General features: G+C 43.6%; 2 protein-coding genes across 7 annotated transcripts in view; both read left to right on the top strand.

The window, feature by feature from the left end:
• The window catches only part of TMEM245 (transmembrane protein 245), a 109893-nt gene extending 101602 nt beyond the window's left edge, over positions 1–8291 (top strand). For all 4 annotated transcript variants that reach the window (XM_051843365.2, XM_051843366.2, XM_008255796.4 and 1 more), the window contains one exon: positions 3427–8291. In XM_051843365.2, the coding sequence (XP_051699325.2) occupies positions 3427–3472 (46 nt within the window). In that variant the 3' untranslated portion in view covers positions 3473–8291. The remainder of the gene's footprint in view (positions 1–3426) is intronic.
• Positions 8292–10137: 1846 nt separating this feature from the next.
• Positions 10138–18136, top strand: part of CTNNAL1 (catenin alpha like 1) — a 68677-nt gene continuing 60678 nt past the window's right edge. For all 3 annotated transcript variants that reach the window (XM_008255935.4, XM_008255890.4, XM_008255847.4), the window contains exon 1: positions 10138–10409. In XM_008255935.4, the coding sequence (XP_008254157.1) occupies positions 10269–10409 (141 nt within the window). In that variant the 5' untranslated portion in view covers positions 10138–10268. The remainder of the gene's footprint in view (positions 10410–18136) is intronic.

The raw sequence follows: 18136 nt of genomic DNA, 5'->3' as shown, positions 1-18136 counted from the left end.
TGGTAAGTGTTCTGAATGGTTCTGCCATTCCTAACAGGGTGTTTGATGCATAGAAAGTGCTGCAAGTGGAAGAGAATGAGGCATAGGAAGCCCCAAGCTTGGCATCTTATTTCAGATTTGTTGGGAGTCAACAAGTCCTTAGTTGTTAAACTAGGAAAGATTTCAGCATTTATATGGAAGAAGGAGGTGGTGTAAGAGTTGCAAAAGAAACTTAGGGGGAAGTAGATGATGAAATGTTTTTAGTTTTTAAAGCTTTATTTGAAAAACGGAATTACAGAAAGGTGGAGCCAGAGAGAGAGAGAGAGAGAGAGGGCTTCCATCCGCTGGTTCACTCTCCAGATGACCGCAATGGCCAGAGCTGAGCTGATCCAAAGCCAGGAGCCAGGAGCTTCCTCCAGGTCTCCCACGCAGGTGCAGGAGCCCAAGCACTTGGGCCATCTTCTACTGCTTTCCCAGAGCAAGAAGGAGACTGCACTGCTCGGTACCCGTGGCTCATGAAGGAGGTGTAGGATGCCAACCGCAGGTGTTGCCCTTCCACCCTGCTGATTCTTAGATGAGCAGTTTGACAGCCGTGGTGCCTCAGAGCACAGTGCTCTTTATGGTTTGGGAAGGAATGCTGTATTTTGAGAGCTTAGGTAAGATATTAAACATTCTTGGAAATAGTGTAAATGCAGTGTTTGGCTCTTTGTTTCTTCTTCACCCAGGGAGTTATGGTTTTATGATCTTTTGCTGATTAGTTAGATGTGACTCTTGAATAGGCCAGAAAGAGCATTTCTGCAGTTCTAGGTTATGGGTTTTGTTCTCCTAGAAGTAGAGGTTTGTTCAATAGCATTTTAAACACACACGTGCCCCATTATCGCTATGACACCATACCCATCTAGAGATAACCTCGAGATGGAAAACTCTTAGTTACTGTCTTCTGAGATCCTTCACTTGGTTTTCTTTCTTCTGAGTCCTTTTGGAGGCTTTCTTGGCCTGAAGGCAGAATTGAATAGTAGGTATGAATTTCAAGGTTACAGCTAAGCTTACTTGTCAACAGAAAGCAGTCACCAGGCTAACCACAACCTTAATCTTATTTCGTGTGTCTTTGCCCTAAGGCAGAAATTTTCATTCTTAATTTAGAGGAGTTGAACAGTTATGCAAGTAGATTCAGACTTGTAAGTATCTTAGAAATTTGAAAAGATGTCAAAGGATGAATTAAGAACCCTGTTGGGTATTGGAAAATGCTTTGTAGAATAGCCAGGTTTTGGTTATTGGTTGTTAAGGTTTTCTGAGGCTTTCCAGAATTAAGTGCTACTTGAAATTTATATGGTCTGAGATAGTTTGTAGCCAGCTTTGCCTATATATGTGTGAAAATATAAAGTTGGGTAAGACTGTGAAAAACTGAGGCATAAAAAGGTAGGTGTCTATAGGAATGGTTCTCGGAGGAGTTGGGGTGATCTTTCTCCCCAGGCAGTTAGCCAAGTGTGGAAACATTTTGATTGTCACAACGGTAGCAGACAGAGCCTAGGGATGTTGCTAAAAAAATTATAACCCACAAACGCAGCAGTATTGATACTGAGAAATCCTGATAGATACCAGTACATATAAACATGAGTGTGTATGTACAGATCTTCATTTTTGGACATTTTTTTCAGAACATAATAATGTTCAAAGAAGCAAAATTCATGTCATTTCTTAGACCTGCCAGCATGTTCTCAAAATGGTGGATGATGTCACAAATACACAAAGCCCTTCAGTGCCTCAGGAGCCAAGGCTGTGAAGTTCACCTGTTTCTCAAAGCAGTACCTGCCTAGAGGCCCAGGAGGCCCCGGGCACTGTTCTTAAGACAGTTGAGCATCCTTGAATATCTCTTCTGTAACAGACCTGCATCCAGCTGCCAGTTAGCGTCATTCACCTCGCTTGTGTGCTGTGGGTCAGAAACATTACATGTGTACAAGGTCGTTTGGTTTAAAAAAATCCTACCCTCTTGTTCCTGTCCCTCGTGCGTTTTTAGGTGATTGTACACAATGAAAACTTTCTGCCATTTTTGTTTCTGCAACTGTTCCCTGAAGTTTGCAACAGTTACTTTATTTGATTTTAGCTCTCTTCCTAATGAAAAATTGAAACTGAATAATTGACTGATAATTACCAATACTCAGTTACCGGTATGAAAATAAAATCAGCTTTATTTGGCTGTGATTAACAAAAAAGTCTAAGAAGGAACAACATAGTATAGTAATATGGCTAGAAGCCAAATTTGAAGGCATTAAAATTGTTTTGAAAAAATGCAGATGTTTTAAGGTCAAATACTTTTTTGTATTCTTAATTGGTGGTGGTGTTATAAAGAAGCAATATAACTTATCCCAAAGAATGGTAATAAACTGGGTTTTGTATCTATATTATTTAAGATAGATTTGGCTGTACATAACAAACCCAGGGACCAACAAATGTAAAACCCAACATCAGTAGAATTCAAAGGAACAGTGTCTGAAATGAGCTAGCAGTTGATTTCCCTCTTGGGTAAAAGAAGTCCAGAAATAATAAACTGTTCTACAGATGTCTGGGCCCAACCTGTCTCCATCCTGATGTGCAAGTCTTAGTGTAAGGCCTTTTTGTCTAACATGGTTGCTGTAGCTCATGTTCATTGATAAACTCAGCTGTAAAGCTAACGAGGTGACAGCCCAGCTCAGGCATGTAAATCGTGCAGCAGAGGCGAGCCAGCGGCTGCAGTCCTGAGGCAGGCACCTCATGTGCACAGAAGGCCACCTGCATCCAGCTGCCGGTTAGCATCATTCACCTTGCGTGTGTGCTGTGGGTCAGAAACATTACATGTACAAGGTCGTTTGGTTAAAAAAAAATCCCATCCCTTGTTCCTGCTCTCAGTCACGTCCCTGAGAGCTCAGACTCTGCTCAGCCACCTTTCCTACATTATCGTAAAATGTACCCAGCTAGCATTTAATCTTTAATTTCTTAGTGTTTTTTCCTCTTTATCATCGTCATATCCACTTTACAGCTTGTAAGAAGGTGGAAGAGCTGAAGGCTGCTCTTCTCCTTTAGGAACTGCCCAGAAGATGCACTTACGTCTCATTGGTTGAAACCACTCCCAGGGTGTCTGTAGTTTTAAGGAGTCTGCAGAAATAGTCTTTTGGATCGGAGACAATAGACCCAGCTAAAAACTGGGATTCTTGTTAATAAAGAATAGGTGACAACCAGAAGACAATGAAACAATACTCAGTGAAAATGCCAAGAAACAATAGATAGATAATGTTATTAAGATCTCAAAGATTTATAAAAAGGTATTGTTGGGTAGGAATATATTATTGTTTACATGCTTTTAAAATTGTTTTTTTTTTCTTTGGTTTTATTTATTTTGTATCTCTGTGGTTTTGTGTTTTCCTCCCTCCTTTTCTAAAAGCAAAACTGATCCCTCTTCTCTTCTCTCAGGACTTTCCGTGATATTTCTGAAGATCTGAAATCTTCAACAGACTGACATGGTTTGCCCTGCAGTGATTCTCTAGAAGTTCCACCCTGACAGTGAGTTCTGCTCAGCCCTGGCCTTCTGTCAGCTGTGCCTCGCAAGCAAGGGCGCTGGAAGCAGCAGAAGCCTCCGGCCTTGCGCACACAATGCCTGGACAAGAGAGAACTTGCTGTGGGCTGCTCTGCATTTTAAAGCACGGCTTGAGAGTTCAGAAATGTGGTTTGCTCTCCTAACTGTTGCTAAATGGCTTGAAAAGTTTCAGTTTATACACTGGGACTATGGCTTGAGGTTTTCCCACTTTGGTTATCTGTATGATTGTAATAGGTATTTATGAAGTTATTTTAAGAACTCTGAACTACCTGCTGTTAAAAATAATATATACAATGGAGTTTTCTCTTGCTTTAAGAAATCTATTCTTAAACTTTTCTATAACAGCCACTTTTCAGTGAAGAGGACTTTCACTTTTCAGTTCCTCCCTTCTTGCACAATGTATCATCCCTTCTTTAAGAAAGAACAATTCTTCATTGTAGGGTGAGGTAGCTTACTGATGTTCCAGGTATATGTTGTACCCACAGGAGACACAGAAAGACTGAGAAACTCTTCCTCCTTTCTCCTCCCTCCTTTCCCCACTACACTATTGCCAAAATTTCAAAACTTGGATGACCACATTGAAGTAAAATTCTTATTAAGCTGCTATGAATGCTAATAATGTGATAGAATTCATGCTGTCTTTAAGTGTTTTCTTTCCAAATGTTAAAAACTCTCAGGTGTAGCAGTACTTTGATTTGTTAATCGTATCTCATTATCATTATTTGGAACTCTGCCAAATAGTTACCTATTAGCAGTAGAATTTTATATTTATGCAGTATTTTTCCATCACTTAGCATAGTGTCTTGCACATACAACTCTTATTGAATTGAATTGTAGCTTTGAAAATGTCTCAGATATAACAATAACCAGCACAGTGCTTTACATTTTATAAAGTCCTTTTGGACATATTATTTCACAACCACTTCACATCAGCTTTCATGTGGCTTTAAATTATTTTGCAACAGTTTCACACTAAGGGGTAAGCTAAGCTTCAGAAAGTGACCAAAGCAAATTCATGAAGTTCAATAAGATTTAGATTTTTCTGACTCCACAGCCTGCAAACTTTGTTCTCCTATGTCTTATGCAGTTTTCCCAATGGCATGAGATAGAATTGGTTATGAATGAGCACTTGTCCTGCAGTAAATGACAGAGCTGGGATTAGAATCCAGCTCGGCTCTTAGTTCTGTGCCCTTTGCCCTGTTGGAAACAATCATCAGGCCCTTCTGTTATTAAGGGATTTTGGAGGAGCAGGGATTCCTAAGTATTGAAGTTTTTTTTTTTTTTGTAAACATTTACAAATACAACTAATTGTTTTCTTAAATACCTTCTGACTAGGAAGTTAATAGTAATTAGCTTAATAATTAGGTTACATGTGTTCCTATACTAAAGAAAAAACTCCATTTTGCAAAGATCGTCATGGGGATATTTTGACTGTTATGCAATAGAGCACATGCAGATCTCTTATTTTTACTATGAATCTTTCAGCATGTGTAATCTGTTCCTCCAGGTAGTAGATTTGGCACCCAAGTGACCCATTCCCCTCTTAGATCAGTTCCTCAGCCACTGATTCATTCACTGAAATACTTCTTGGGAGTTTGTAAACTCCAGAGACAGTGCAGGGCGCTTAGAAGAGAACTCAGAAGGCCTCTCTCACCTTAAGTCTTAGCCGGATCATGTGTAATTCTGTATTAAAAATACTTGCATTACAGGGGTAAAAAAAAATCAAGGTCATGTTTGTTAATTATATACTGCTACCTTTATAGCTGTAATTAGCACATGTTTATAAGAGTTAAGTATTATGCTCACAATGAATTAGTGGGCACATACAAATTATGTTCCTCCAAACTGTGCTTAGCTGTGTAAACTGAGACTGCAAGAATCTCAGCTTGAGCTAATGTGTGGCTGTTGCTGGGATAATTATTAGTAAGAGTACTAGGTTTTTAGAGGGGAACTCTGAGCTCTGAGAGAATAGAGTAGAGCTGCCAAAATTACCAGCAGTAATGTGACATCACCCTGAACTCTCAGGAGCAGAGCTGCCCCAGGGTGCTACCTAGTCCTCTTCAGGAAGCATGAACTCTCCCTTGCGACAGCAACAGCATGAGGACTAGGAAGGCCCACCAGCTCTAGGGATCTTCCTGGGACCCTCAGAACCAGAGAGAAGCAACCCAGGACACCCCTTCAAATTTGGTGAGGAGATTTTTACAGAATTTCCATAGGGCAGACAGACCAGCTGGTATGAAAAGCTGAGAGTCTTAAGCTCGAGATAACCTCTCTTGAGTCTCAGAACTCAACTCTGAAAGAGTCGCTAAGAACAGACAAAAGCACTGATTAGCTGCAGTAAAAAATGAGTACAGATCGCTTTTCCCAATATCTTGCACTTTGTGGATTTCCTTTAGATTAGTTTCAAGTTCACATTTACCGTTTGGTTGTAAACTGAGAGGGTCGGGGGTAGGAGACGCAAGGTCTCCACTAGACATGCATGGGATTTTTCAACATAAACTCCATGTCATGTGAGTCTTGTATGAGTTCCAGAATTCCTGTCACACACTGTGTTCCTGGAAGTGATTTCTGGGGCTGCCTCAGATGCCAGCCTTATTGTGAAAGCCGGGAGGCTTGCTAATGCCCTCTCCCCTGAGAGACGGTGAGCTGGTGGAGTTTTTCCTTGACTTCTGAGACCTGTGTGGGTTGACCTTTGGCAGGGGGAGGATACCTGAGACATGCTACATGGAGATCTTGTATTTAAGCAACTGCGCAGCCTTTGCAAATAGCAGCTGCTTATTCCAGCTGAAGGCCTGTTAAACAGCTTGTCCATGAGGTCTTCTGGCTAGCCCATTGTGACCTCCAGGACTTCCAAGTACCTCTAGTTGTTTTAGTGCTTCAGGAATTTGTCAAGAAATACTCAGAAATCCAGGCCTCGGGTATTAGATTAGAGCAGAGTAGCTTAGGTGTGTTATCCAGAGTTTATAGGGAAAAACCCCTTAGGATTGTCCATATCCTGGACTTGACCTTGCAGGCTCTTCTGGAGGGTCTCCCAAAAACCCTTGCAAGAGTATTAACGCAATAGGACTCTGAGGGCACATTCCACAGTGGAAGTAACCTCTGGCAGCATACTCCCAAATGCGAGTTTCAGCAAAGAACAAATACCTATTTTATCAGTTTCTCATCTTTACACATTGTACTATCAACATAGATTTCATTTTTTAAACTTATTAATGAGAACCTGTAGAAGATAGAGTGTCTGAAGCCACTGAGCAGTTATTTTTTGATAGTTTAGAAACAACAGACTTCTAAATCAAGATGTTCCTTCTGTCTACTGGGGTCACAAAACTTCTGTACCAGACTGGGCTGCTTTATAATTAAGAGAGCCTATCATTTTCTAGAGAAGGAAACAAATTCGTAGGTTCCAGTGGCTTGTCTGACACACAGCCAGTTAGTAACAGAATTCAGAGTAGAGTGCAGGTCTTTCCTCTCTTGGCTGGCTGTTCCACTTCTCTTTACTTTTCCTCACAATTGAGCAGCTTTTGGCAAAATGTGTTTCTTATAGCAGTAGTTCTAAGAAATGTTCATGGATGTAAGAGGAAATAATGTGTGTGGGGGCGGGCAGGGATTCCATGATAAAATTGCAGAATGCTGGGTTTGTTTCTGTAGCACTTCTAGGAGTTTCTGACTTGCTGTTATACCTGGAGAATTTTTAAGAGGGGACAAAGACTTTGTTGATTTAGATGGGTGCCCCTCCTCCTCCTTTTCTCAGAGCATCTCAAAATGCTACAGGTCCTCTGGGAAACCTGGCTGTTCATCAGGTTTACAGCTCTCTTAGAAGACATCCCTAATGGAACTTCTCAAAGGTGTGAATTTACTACTGAGCTACGTGTAATCTGTAGTAAGTCTCAGAGTTTCGTAAGATACCAGAAAGTATGTTTCCTGTTCAGAACTATACTTTAAGAAGTATAGAGATTGTTTTCCACCTATGGTATGTAAAATCAGTATTTGTGTTTAGTTTTGCAAGTTTCTCAAGGAAACTTAGTGTGCAGATACAGTGGTGATATATTGACACCACATTTTAGTAATGCTTTTGTACGGCACTTTATACTTCTCAGACTTTTTCTGGTGACAACCCTCTGTGATAGGCAGTATTATTCTCATCGTACAGATGAGGCACTGGAGGCTCTGAAAGTGTATTTTTGTGATTTTTTTTTTCTCCCAAATTTATACAACAAAATGATGGGGCCAGAATTTGCAGAACTTCTGACTCCAGGTCCAAAGTTCTTTGCTCCTCACTTGGCTTCTTATTATCTAACTTTGTGTTTTTCAAAGGCATGGAGGCAGATCTTAGAGGAAAATCATTTTGGCTTATTACCAAACATCATTTTTTTCAGTAGTGCAGTGACCCAGAAAGTGTAACTCTTGTTGTAGCTGTCCCAAAGAAAACTCTTCTTTGTCCTTTGTAATGGCACTTGATTAAGTGATTGGCATGTATTTCAAATACCATTTGGTTTTAAAACCAAAATTGGATATGCCCTTGTAATTTCTTATGTACCTCTTTGAAAATCTATCGTCTCTATATACTCAGGCAAAAAAGACATGGTTTAAAAATGAAAAAGAATATTCCAATACAACCATAAATATTCCTACACAGAATACTGTTTCTTAGCTTTAACTTGCTTTGACAACCTACTAATGTAACTTCTTTGTAAATGTAAAGTATTTATATTTTGAAATAAAATTACTGGTGTCGAATGAATCAGGTGGTAAACAGTCTTTTCTCTGTTGAGAAACGTGATCTGTAGCCAAACTTCGATGAATACATTCATCTGTCCCTTACCTTTTCCTCTTGATGCCTGCACTGAATTTTTATGGAGTATATTCCACTTCTGTAAGCCATGGTGTGTCTGGGGAGTGAATGCTGAGTATCTTAAAGAGGCCAGCAGGTCCATGGCTGAAGCGGAAGCCCTCAATGCACGGGCAGCAGGAGCCTTGGGGGGAAGGATGTGCTCAGGTGGATGACTGAGGACTAAGAATTGGAGGAAAGTTGAATTAAGGATAAGCAAGCCTCAGTGTGGCTATCTTCAGGACCAAAGCTACCCATGCAGCTCTGGGGGGTGAAACTGAGCTGCCAAATGGAAGCACCACAAAGCACGTTTCGCCAATTTCAAAGAGCTTAGTGACACCTCGCGTGGACAGTCACCAGCTCAATCAATTTGAAAGTAACGACATAGACATGATCTTGCCAAGGTGTTAGGGTGGGCCAGCCACTCTCAGCCTGCTGTCTGCTCTGATGGGTTCTCATTGGCAGATACAGAACTTCACAAAACATTTCTTCAGGTTTCTGCCCCTTGCATAAGTCTAGGACTCCTTCACAAGGCACATGCTTCTGACACCTTCCTTTTCACTTGGCTCCTGGAAACCCACGTAAGCTCAGGGTTGTGCTTGGAGAACACAGATTCCTAGCCTGGCTGGTGAGTTCAGTCAGAAATAAACACTTGGGGACCGGTGCCATGGTGCAGTAGGTTAATCCTGCGGCACTGGCATCCCATGTAGACACCAGTTCTAGTCCCGGCTGCTCCACTTCCAATCCAGCTCTCTGCTATAACCTGGGAAAGCAGTAGAAATGGCCCAAGTCCTTGGGCCACTGCACCTGCGTGGGAGACTGGGAAGAAGCTCCTGGCTCCTGGCTTTGGATCAGTGCAGCTCCAATCGTTGCGGCCATCTGCAGAGTGAACCAACAGAAGGAAGACCTTTCTGTCTGTCTCTCCCTCTCAAAGTCTGTAACTCTACCTCTCAAATGAATAAAATCTTAAAAAAAAAAAGCAGTCCTTTAAAAAAAAGAATAGACACGATGTTTCCATTCAATGAACAGTTATTAAGAAACTGCCTCCGTGAAAAGTAGTTTCAAAAAGTAGTATTGTTGAACAGTAGTTTTATTTTAAATTCACTTTAATTTAAATTCCCTTTTAAAGAGTTAAGTCTAAGCAGCAGCCTGAAAGATACACTGTCTTCTTGAGTACCCAGACATTCCTTGAGTGAGTGCATTATCAAATGTTTCATTTTCAACCCAGCTCAAAGTGTGTTGTGAGAAATGTGCTTAGAAAATGAGCCGGGGGTAGAGGAGAATGGAGCTTCTGGAGAAGCCCCAGGAAAATCGTCCAGATTCCCGCCTGGGACCCCGCAGACCTGACTGCTATGCGGGTTCAACCCCAGTGCAGCTTCCAGAACATTGCGGAAATTCAGATTAATTTAGGAAGAGTCACCTTTCCAGACCAAGAGGTAACTTGACAGGGATGGCTGTTCTTGTCCAGGTGAGAGGCCCGTAGCCAGGTGTCATCTTTTCTCTCCCTACCCTGGCGACAGGTGCTCTGAGCCTCCCCTAGGGTAGAGAGAGGGGCCACAGGGCCTGTGGTGGAGCCATAAGGCTAACAGACCCGGGTCCTGGAGAGCGACCCTAGAAGCAGCACGCAGGGGCGTGGCGGGGCCGGGTAGGCGGGGTGGGAGGGCCCTGGTGGGCGGTGTGGAGGTGGGGGCGGGGCCTCGGGTGGAGGGTAGACGGGATTGGGCCGAATGTGGGCGGGGCCTTCTTGGGTGTGGTGGGCGGGCCTGAGGCAGGGGCGGGGCTTCAGGGCGGGGCCTCGGGTGGCGCGGGTGCGCTGCGGCTGACGGGCGTGCTGGCGGCCAGAGGGCCAGCGGTGGCGCGGAGTCCGGGTTGCGCGTTGCGCCGAGGACCATGGCCGCCTCTCCTGGGTCCGCCGGCCTTGGCGGCGCCGGAGCTGTCCACGGCTCTAGCCCGTCGGGCTTCGCCTTCGACTCGGGACTCGAGATCAAAACGCGCTCGGTGGAGCAGACGCTGCTCCCGTTGGTTTCTCAGGTGAGTGGCGCGCGCCCGAGCGGCTCCTGGTCTCCCTCCCGCCGCGGCCCGCTATGGCGGCGGCTGCTCCCACGACCCGGCCCCCCGGCATCCCGCGTCGGCGCTGCGGCGTGGGTGTCGGTCCCTGGAACCAGGGTGCGGACCTCGCCGAGGCGCAGGGGGAATGGGCCCTCCGAGACTCGGCGGCGGCGTGACCCAGCGCGTGGAGAGCGGGGGCTGTGGGGTGGCGGGGAGAGCCCAGCAGGTGCGCTGCCCGCCCTGGGCCCCGGCGCCCATCTGCGCCGGCCGAGGACGCTGCTTCGCGGGGCGAGCGGCACAGTCCAGCGCAGGGACCCCAGCGTCCTCCTAGTGGCCGCTCCCCAGCCCACTGTCGTCGCCCGTTCGCATCTCCAGTTGGAACCCGGAGGGCCGGCTAGCGGCCAGGGCACTGCCGCCGGCCTCTCAGTGCCGCGCGCTCTCCTGAGGCCTTTGTCCCTCTCTCCGCCTGTACTGGCTCCTGCAGCTCCGATTCACCGGTTCCCGGCCCAGGCCCCTGCCCCTTAACCTGCCTGCCCACGTGTGTCTGCTTTTGTCCGGCCACGAAGTGAGTCCAGATGCCTTTTCCCAACGACCCATCTGGGGCCGTGTGAATTATTGCACTTACCTGTAGTAACTCCAGAGCGGGAACCAGCTCACTGGCCAGCTTCGTTTTGGAAAGTTTTTGTTACTTCATGCTGGGTTGTTCACAGCCCGAGGGCTGGGATTCCTCACCTGGATGCAGGAGGTGCCTGGCAAGCACTGTGGGGAGGTAAGAATGCAGCGCCTGCAGCAGGCGCTGGCCTTGCGTGACTCACACCTTTGTAACTCTTGGTTGACTCACACTAGGATTTTCAAGATTGTAGAGCCAAGAGGAATCTTGAATGAGCTGACTCTAAATTAAAAGATTCTTTGATGCGGCATCTTTGACACCTGGCCACCAATACTCTGCTTCAACATGGTCAGTGATGGGGAGCCTAGAACTGTTCCACAGAAGAGCCCAGCCCGGCAGATGATCGATTGATCGATCGATCCATCCATCCATCCTGGAAATATATATCTATAGCTGTACCTATATAGATAGGTTTATATTTAAATAGCAGTCATACAGGTCCCTTGATTCCTGTTATGCTGATTAAATAAGCAGCCCCATTTTCTCCACCTGCCTAGCATGGCTAACAGAGCAGTGTTGAGTGCCCCTACCCCCTGCCTATGTTTCTGAGAGAGACTCCCCTCCCCAGCAGTGGAGAGGAGTGTTGTGGTCCCTAAGTGTTGTCTCCTCTGCCCCTCCTCTCCCAAGAACCACCAGCAGAACAACCACCATCCAACACAGAACTGCTGGAACAGTTTTAAGAGACAAGGAAGACAGCAATAGAGTTCAGGTTTACAGCATTTAACTTGCTTATTTAATAGTCCATGTGCTAGACCATGTTCTGAGCACTTTGTAAATATAAACTCTTTAACACTCAGTAACCCTGTGATGTTACTATGAAGGGTCTTCAGAAATTTCATGGAAAATGGATTTTGAAGAAAACTGATTTCAAAAATGTTTTACACCAAAAGACTCATCTGAAAAAAATTAATTTGAGAGGCAGAGAGATGAGAGAGAATGTGTGTGAGATAGAGACCAACTGACAGACTAAGAGACCTCCCATCCACGGATTCGCTTCCCAAATACCTACAAAGGTCATGGCTGGACTGGGGCTAGGGATAGGGCTCCCACAGGGATGACCTGAACCCAATTACATGGGCTATTACTGCTGCCTCCTCGGGTCTGCAGTACCAGGAAACTAGAGTCAGGAGCCTGGACCAGGAATTGAATTCAGGAAATGTGATATGGAACGTAGGTGTCTTTTTTTTTTAAGATTTTATTTATTTACTTGAAAGAATTACAGAGAGGCGGGGGGGGGGGGGGAGGGAGATCTTCCACCATTGGTTCACTCCCCAAATGGCCGCAACAGCTGGAGCTGAGCCGATCCAGAGCTGGGAACTTCTTTCTTGTCTCCCACATGGGTACAGAGGCCCAAGCACTTGGGCCATCTTCTACTGCTTTCCCAGGCCACAGCAGAGAGCTGGATTGGAAGTGGAGCAGCTGGGACTCGAACCAGAGCCCATATGGGATGCTGGTGCTGCAGGCAGTGGCTTTACCCTCTATGCCACAGCACCACCCCGAAATATAGGTATCTTAACTGGCATCTGAAATGCCAGACCAAATACCTACTCCAACCTATCTTTTCTTTTTTGTACATTTTTTTGAAGTACCATCATATGTTTATTCTCTATGATATGGATGATGGCTAAGTATCTTTTTAAAGTGGTATTTGAACCCAGGCAGTCTGTCCCAGAGTCCGTTCTCTGAGTTACACTGTACATGTATATTCTATGTCTCCTCTAGGGGTTAAAAGCAGTTATGAGGTCATCTAGTAGTAGGTACAGAGAGGAGTTTGCACGGTGGAAAAATATGCTGAAAAGTTGCAATCTGGAGAATGGTAACTTTTTATGCTTTCACTGCTAAAAATGTATCAGTCCTGAAGCTCTGCATTATGTAATTCTGGAGCAAAAGAGGGTGGGGAGAGTAGGAAACCCCAGGAAGAAAAGTGTAAGTCCTTGCTGTAAGTTTACTAGAGGTCAATGCCAAAGGGGGAAAATAGCCACCCCCTTAAGCTCTTGTTCAGGGGCACAGCGAAGGTTCTGCACTCATACCTTATGTATCCATGACTGTATCTCTAATGCAATACCATAACTGATATTCCTAATGACTGACTGTACTTAAAAAGAAAAAGAAATTTTGCCTACAATCAAGAACCGTATAAAATATAGTCAGAATATTCTGTTACCAAAGCAGGGATATGTTGCATATAATCTGTTAGGACTTTAAAACTGCAGCTCTGGAAAGCCCATGTGTTCAGAAGGCTCATTTTCTAAGGCTGCTACATCATTGTACAACTGCTCCTCTTTCACCGTTTCATCACTAGGGTTGCCTAAGGATTTTAAGCAAGGATTTTATGCTCATGAGTTGTTGTCCTTTGAGGGGCTTATATTCTAGTTGGTAGAGAGGATGTGTATAGAGTAACTCATGCCAAGTATCAAATGAATATCATCAATAATAAGTGCTATAAGATCTCACGAAAGCCATGGATGAGTCAGGAATGATACCACAGAGAAGGCAGGGTCCTCCTCCTCCTCTTCTTCTTTCTCCTCCTCCCCTCCTCCTCTCCTGTCCTCCTCCTCCTTCCCCCTTCTCCCTCCCCTCCCCTTCCCCTCCCCCTCCCCCTCCTATTTTAAGATTTATTTATTTACTTGAAAGTCTCCATATGGCTTCAATGGCCAGTGCTGAGCCAGGCTGAAGCCAGGAGCTTCATCTAGGTCTCTCACATGGGTAGCAGGGGCCCAAACACTTGGGCCATCTTCTCTTCCTTTCTCAGGCCATTAGCAAGGAGCTGTATCAGAAGCAAAGTATCCAGGACTCCAAGAATATCTACAGAAAACTATCAGTTAACACCATTGCAACAGACAAGTTTAAATATTTCTCATAAACTCAGAAGCAAGAGCAGGATGCCTGCCTTTACAGCTTCTGTTTAACGTTGTACTAGAAATCCTAGCCAGAGCAATAAGACAAGGAGAAGAAATAAAAGTGTAAAGATAGGAGATGAAAAATTAGAAGTCTCATTGTGATGTAATCTGTATAGAAATCTCAAAAGTTCAAGACTATAGGTTATTAAAGTCAATTGCAGACATTTTTCAAAAGAGGAAATCCAAATGGCCAACAGACACATGAAAAAATGTTCAAAATCACTAGCAATCAGGGAAATGGAAATCAAAACCACAGTAAGGTTTCATCTCACCCCAGTTGGAATGGCTCACATACAGAAATCTACCAACAACAGATGCTGGCGAGGATGTGGGGGAACAGATCCATACACACATGACCTGTACGCTAACTCAATGAATGGAAATTGGCATTGCTGGCCAGTGGAGAACGGAAGAACTTTTTACTGTTTTTTTTTTAACTTTTATTTAATAAGTATAAATTTCCAAAGTACAACTTTTGCATTATAGCGGCTTTTCCCCCCATAACTTTCCTCCCACCTGCAACCATCCCATCTCCCACTCCCTCTCCCATCCCATTCTTCATCAAGATTCATTTTCAATTCTCTTTATATACAGAAGATCAATTTAGTATATACTAAGTAAAGATTTCAACAGTTTGCACCCACACAGACACACAAAGTGTAAAGTACTGTTTGAGTACTAGTTATACCGTTAATTCACATAGTACAGCACATTAAGGACAGAAATCCTACATGGGGAGTAAGTGCACAGTGACTCCCGTTGTTGATTTAACAATTGCCACTCTTATTTATGATGTCAGTAATCACCCTAGGCTCTTGCCATATGAGTTGCCAAGGCTATGGAAGTCTTTTGAGTTCGCTGACTCTGATCATATTTAGACAAGGTCATAATCAAAGTGGAAGTTCTCTCCTCTCTTCAGAGAAAGGTACCTCCTTTGATGGCCCGTTCTTTCTGCTGGGATCTCACTCGCAGAGATCTTTCATATAGGTTTTTTTTTTTTTTTTTCCAGAGTGTCTTGGTTTTCCATGCCTGAAATACTCTCATGGGCTTTTCAGCCAGATCCAAATGCCTTAAGGGCTGATTCTGAGCCCAGAGTGCTGTTTAGGACATCTGCCATTCTATGAATCTGCTGTGTATCCCGCTTCCCATGTTGGATCATTCTCTCCCTTTTTTTTTTCTATTGGTTATTATTTTCAGACACTAATCTTGTTTATGTGATCCCTTTGACTCTTAGTTCTATCATTATGATCAATTGTGAACAGAAATTGATCACTTGGACTAGTGAGATGGCATTGGTACATGCCACCTTGATGGGATTGAATTGGAATCCCCTGGCACGTTTCTAACTCTACCATTTGGGGTAAGTCCGATTGAGCATGTGCTGAACTGTACATCTCCTCCCTCTCTTATTCCCACTCATATTTAACAGGGATCACTTTTCAGTTAAATTTCAACACCTAAGAATAATTGTGTGTTAATTAAAGGGTTCAACCAATGATATTAAGTAGAACAAAAAATACTAAAAGGAATAAAGTATTAAGTTGTTCCTTGACAGTCAGGACAAGGGCTGATCAAGTCACTGTTTCTCATAGTGTCCCTTTCACTTCAACAGGTTTCCTTTTAGGTGCACAGTTAGTTGTCTATTTTTTTTTAAAGATTTATTTATTTATTTGAAAAAGTTACAGAGAAGGAGAGACATAGGCAGAGAGATATTTCACCCACTGATTCACTCCCCAAATGGCCACAACGGCCAGGGTTGGGAGCTTCATTCAGGTCTCCCACATAGGTGCAGGTGTCCAAGGACTTGAGCTATCTTCTGCTGCTTTCCCAGGCTCATTAGCAGGAAGCTGGATTGGAAGTGAAGCAGACGGGACTCAAATTGGCACCTATATAGGATGCCAGCATTGTAGGCAGAAGCTTTGCCCTCCATGCCATGCCACATTCCAGTCCCAGGAAAGGATTTCTTAATACACCAAAAGTACACACTCTAAGCAAAGATTGACAACTTCAATTTCAGTATAATGAAGAACTTCTTCATCCCAGCACATTATACAGATGGAAGAATAAGCCACAAAGTGAGAGATTATGATTGACACCTGGATAACCACCAAATGACTCATGGTACCAAGAATAAATAAAGGACTACTTCATTGAATCAAAAATATAAAAATTAGCCATTAAAAATTGATCACAGAGGGTGCTGGCACTGTGGCATAGTGGGATAAGCTGCCGCCTGCCACACCCTGTATTTGAGTCCTGACTACTCCATGTCTGATCCAGCTTTCTGCTAATGTGCCTGGGAAAGCAGCAGAGGATGGTTCAAGTCCTTGGGCCCCTGCACTCACATGGGAGACCTAGGAGAAGCTCCTGGCATTAGCCTGGCCCAGCCCTGACCATTGTGAACATTTGGGGAGTGAACCAGCAGATGATAGATCTCTCTTCTATCCCCCAACCCCTGCATCTGCCTCTCCTTCCCTGTAACTCTTTCAAATAGATAACTAGATCTGTTAAAAAAAATTGATCAAATAGTCGTGTTGCTATAGAGAAAACAAATAGTTAAAAGATATGTGAAAAGATGTTCAGCTTCATTAGAAATCAGGTAAGTATAAGCTAAGCTAGAATGAGAAGTGTTGGTGATGGATGTGGAGATGGAAGGCATGTCAATGGTACAACCATTTTGGAAGAGTTTGGTGAAATCTAATAAGACAGAAGGCAGGTATTATCTATAGCTCTAGGTATCCCCTGCACATGGACTACAGAAATGGATTGGAATATGAACAGCATTTTTTTGTTTGTTTGTTTGTTTTTGTTTTGTTTTGTTTTGCTTCTGATGGCAACACTGGAAACTATGCAGTAGAATGTTTAGGTCAGTTGTGCTATATTCATACAGTGTGATAGTGTATATCAGTGAAATAAATGAATCACAGCTATAATTATCAATATAGATGAGCCCCAAAACCATGTTGAGCAAAAAATGTTTAAAACTAGGTATAGCTAAACCATGTCTCATTTAGGATTATATTAATATGTGCAGTAGTAACAATAAAAGAATAACAAGCACAAAATCAGGACAGTTTTTTTTTTTTTTTTTTTTTTTTTTTTTTAGATTTAAAAGTATTTATTAGAATCAAGGACCTCTAGCTAGAGTGGCGTGGAGGGGGACATCCAAAAGAGGAAAACCCCCGGACAGTGTTTTCTGTTCGAGACAGGGAGAGAGTTGATGTGGACAGGGAGGAGCTCACTGGGCACGTGGGCTGTCAGTGGCACTGACATTGTTTCTTAAGCGTGGTGAGGGAGAGGCATAGGTCTTCATTTATTTAAGTTGTCCATATGTATGTCGTATAACCTCATATGTGGTGTATTTTATAATTCAGGTGGTTATTTTGGAAAGCTCCGAACTAAGAACCAAGCATGTTCTTTGCAGAGCATCTTTTCCCCCTCCTTTAATAATAACTTCACCCCTGCTGCCCAAACTCCCACTCCCAGGCTTTAATAATGACTTCACCCCTGCTGCCCAAACTCCCACTCCCAGGCTTTAATAATGACTTCACCCCTGCTGCCCAAACTCCCACTCCCAGGCTTAGCAGACTTCTACCCAAAGACGGGTAGAAGGGTATCAGGCAGCTCTACCCTGGTGTGGAATGTGATTCTGCTACCTATTAGCCTTTTCCTGTCTATGATGGATTTCCTCCACTTACCATAGTGTACACCCTTTACATTTCTAAGATGGCTTCATCATTTTCCCATTTCTGTCGACTTTGTCCTAGGTTAAAGGTGAAGAGAGTAGTTAAGGCTCTTCCGTGCCCTTTGCTGATTTGTATTTGTCGATATGTGTGTGTGTGTGCAGGTTTTTAATTGCAGAGATAAACCATAACATTTAAAAGTAAAAGGATTTGTGAGTGGAATGCTTTCTTTCTGCCTTTTGGAAAACATACTATTGTGATTAGCGTGTTTGCTTCCATATTATTTTCTATTTTTTTTTTTAAGATTTATTTATTTATTTGAAAGGCAAAGTTACAGAGAGAGAGATCTTCCATCTACTAGTTTACTCCCCAAATGGCCACAACAGCTGGAGCTGGGCCAATCTGAAGCCAGGAGCCGAGAACCTCTTCTGGGTCTCTCATGTGGGGGCAGGGGCC

Source organism: Oryctolagus cuniculus, chromosome 1 (assembly GCF_964237555.1).
Source record: "Oryctolagus cuniculus chromosome 1, mOryCun1.1, whole genome shotgun sequence".
Lineage (NCBI taxonomy): Eukaryota > Metazoa > Chordata > Mammalia > Lagomorpha > Leporidae > Oryctolagus > Oryctolagus cuniculus.
Note: the sequence above shows the minus strand (reverse complement) of the source record. Positions and strands in the feature narration are given on the sequence as shown.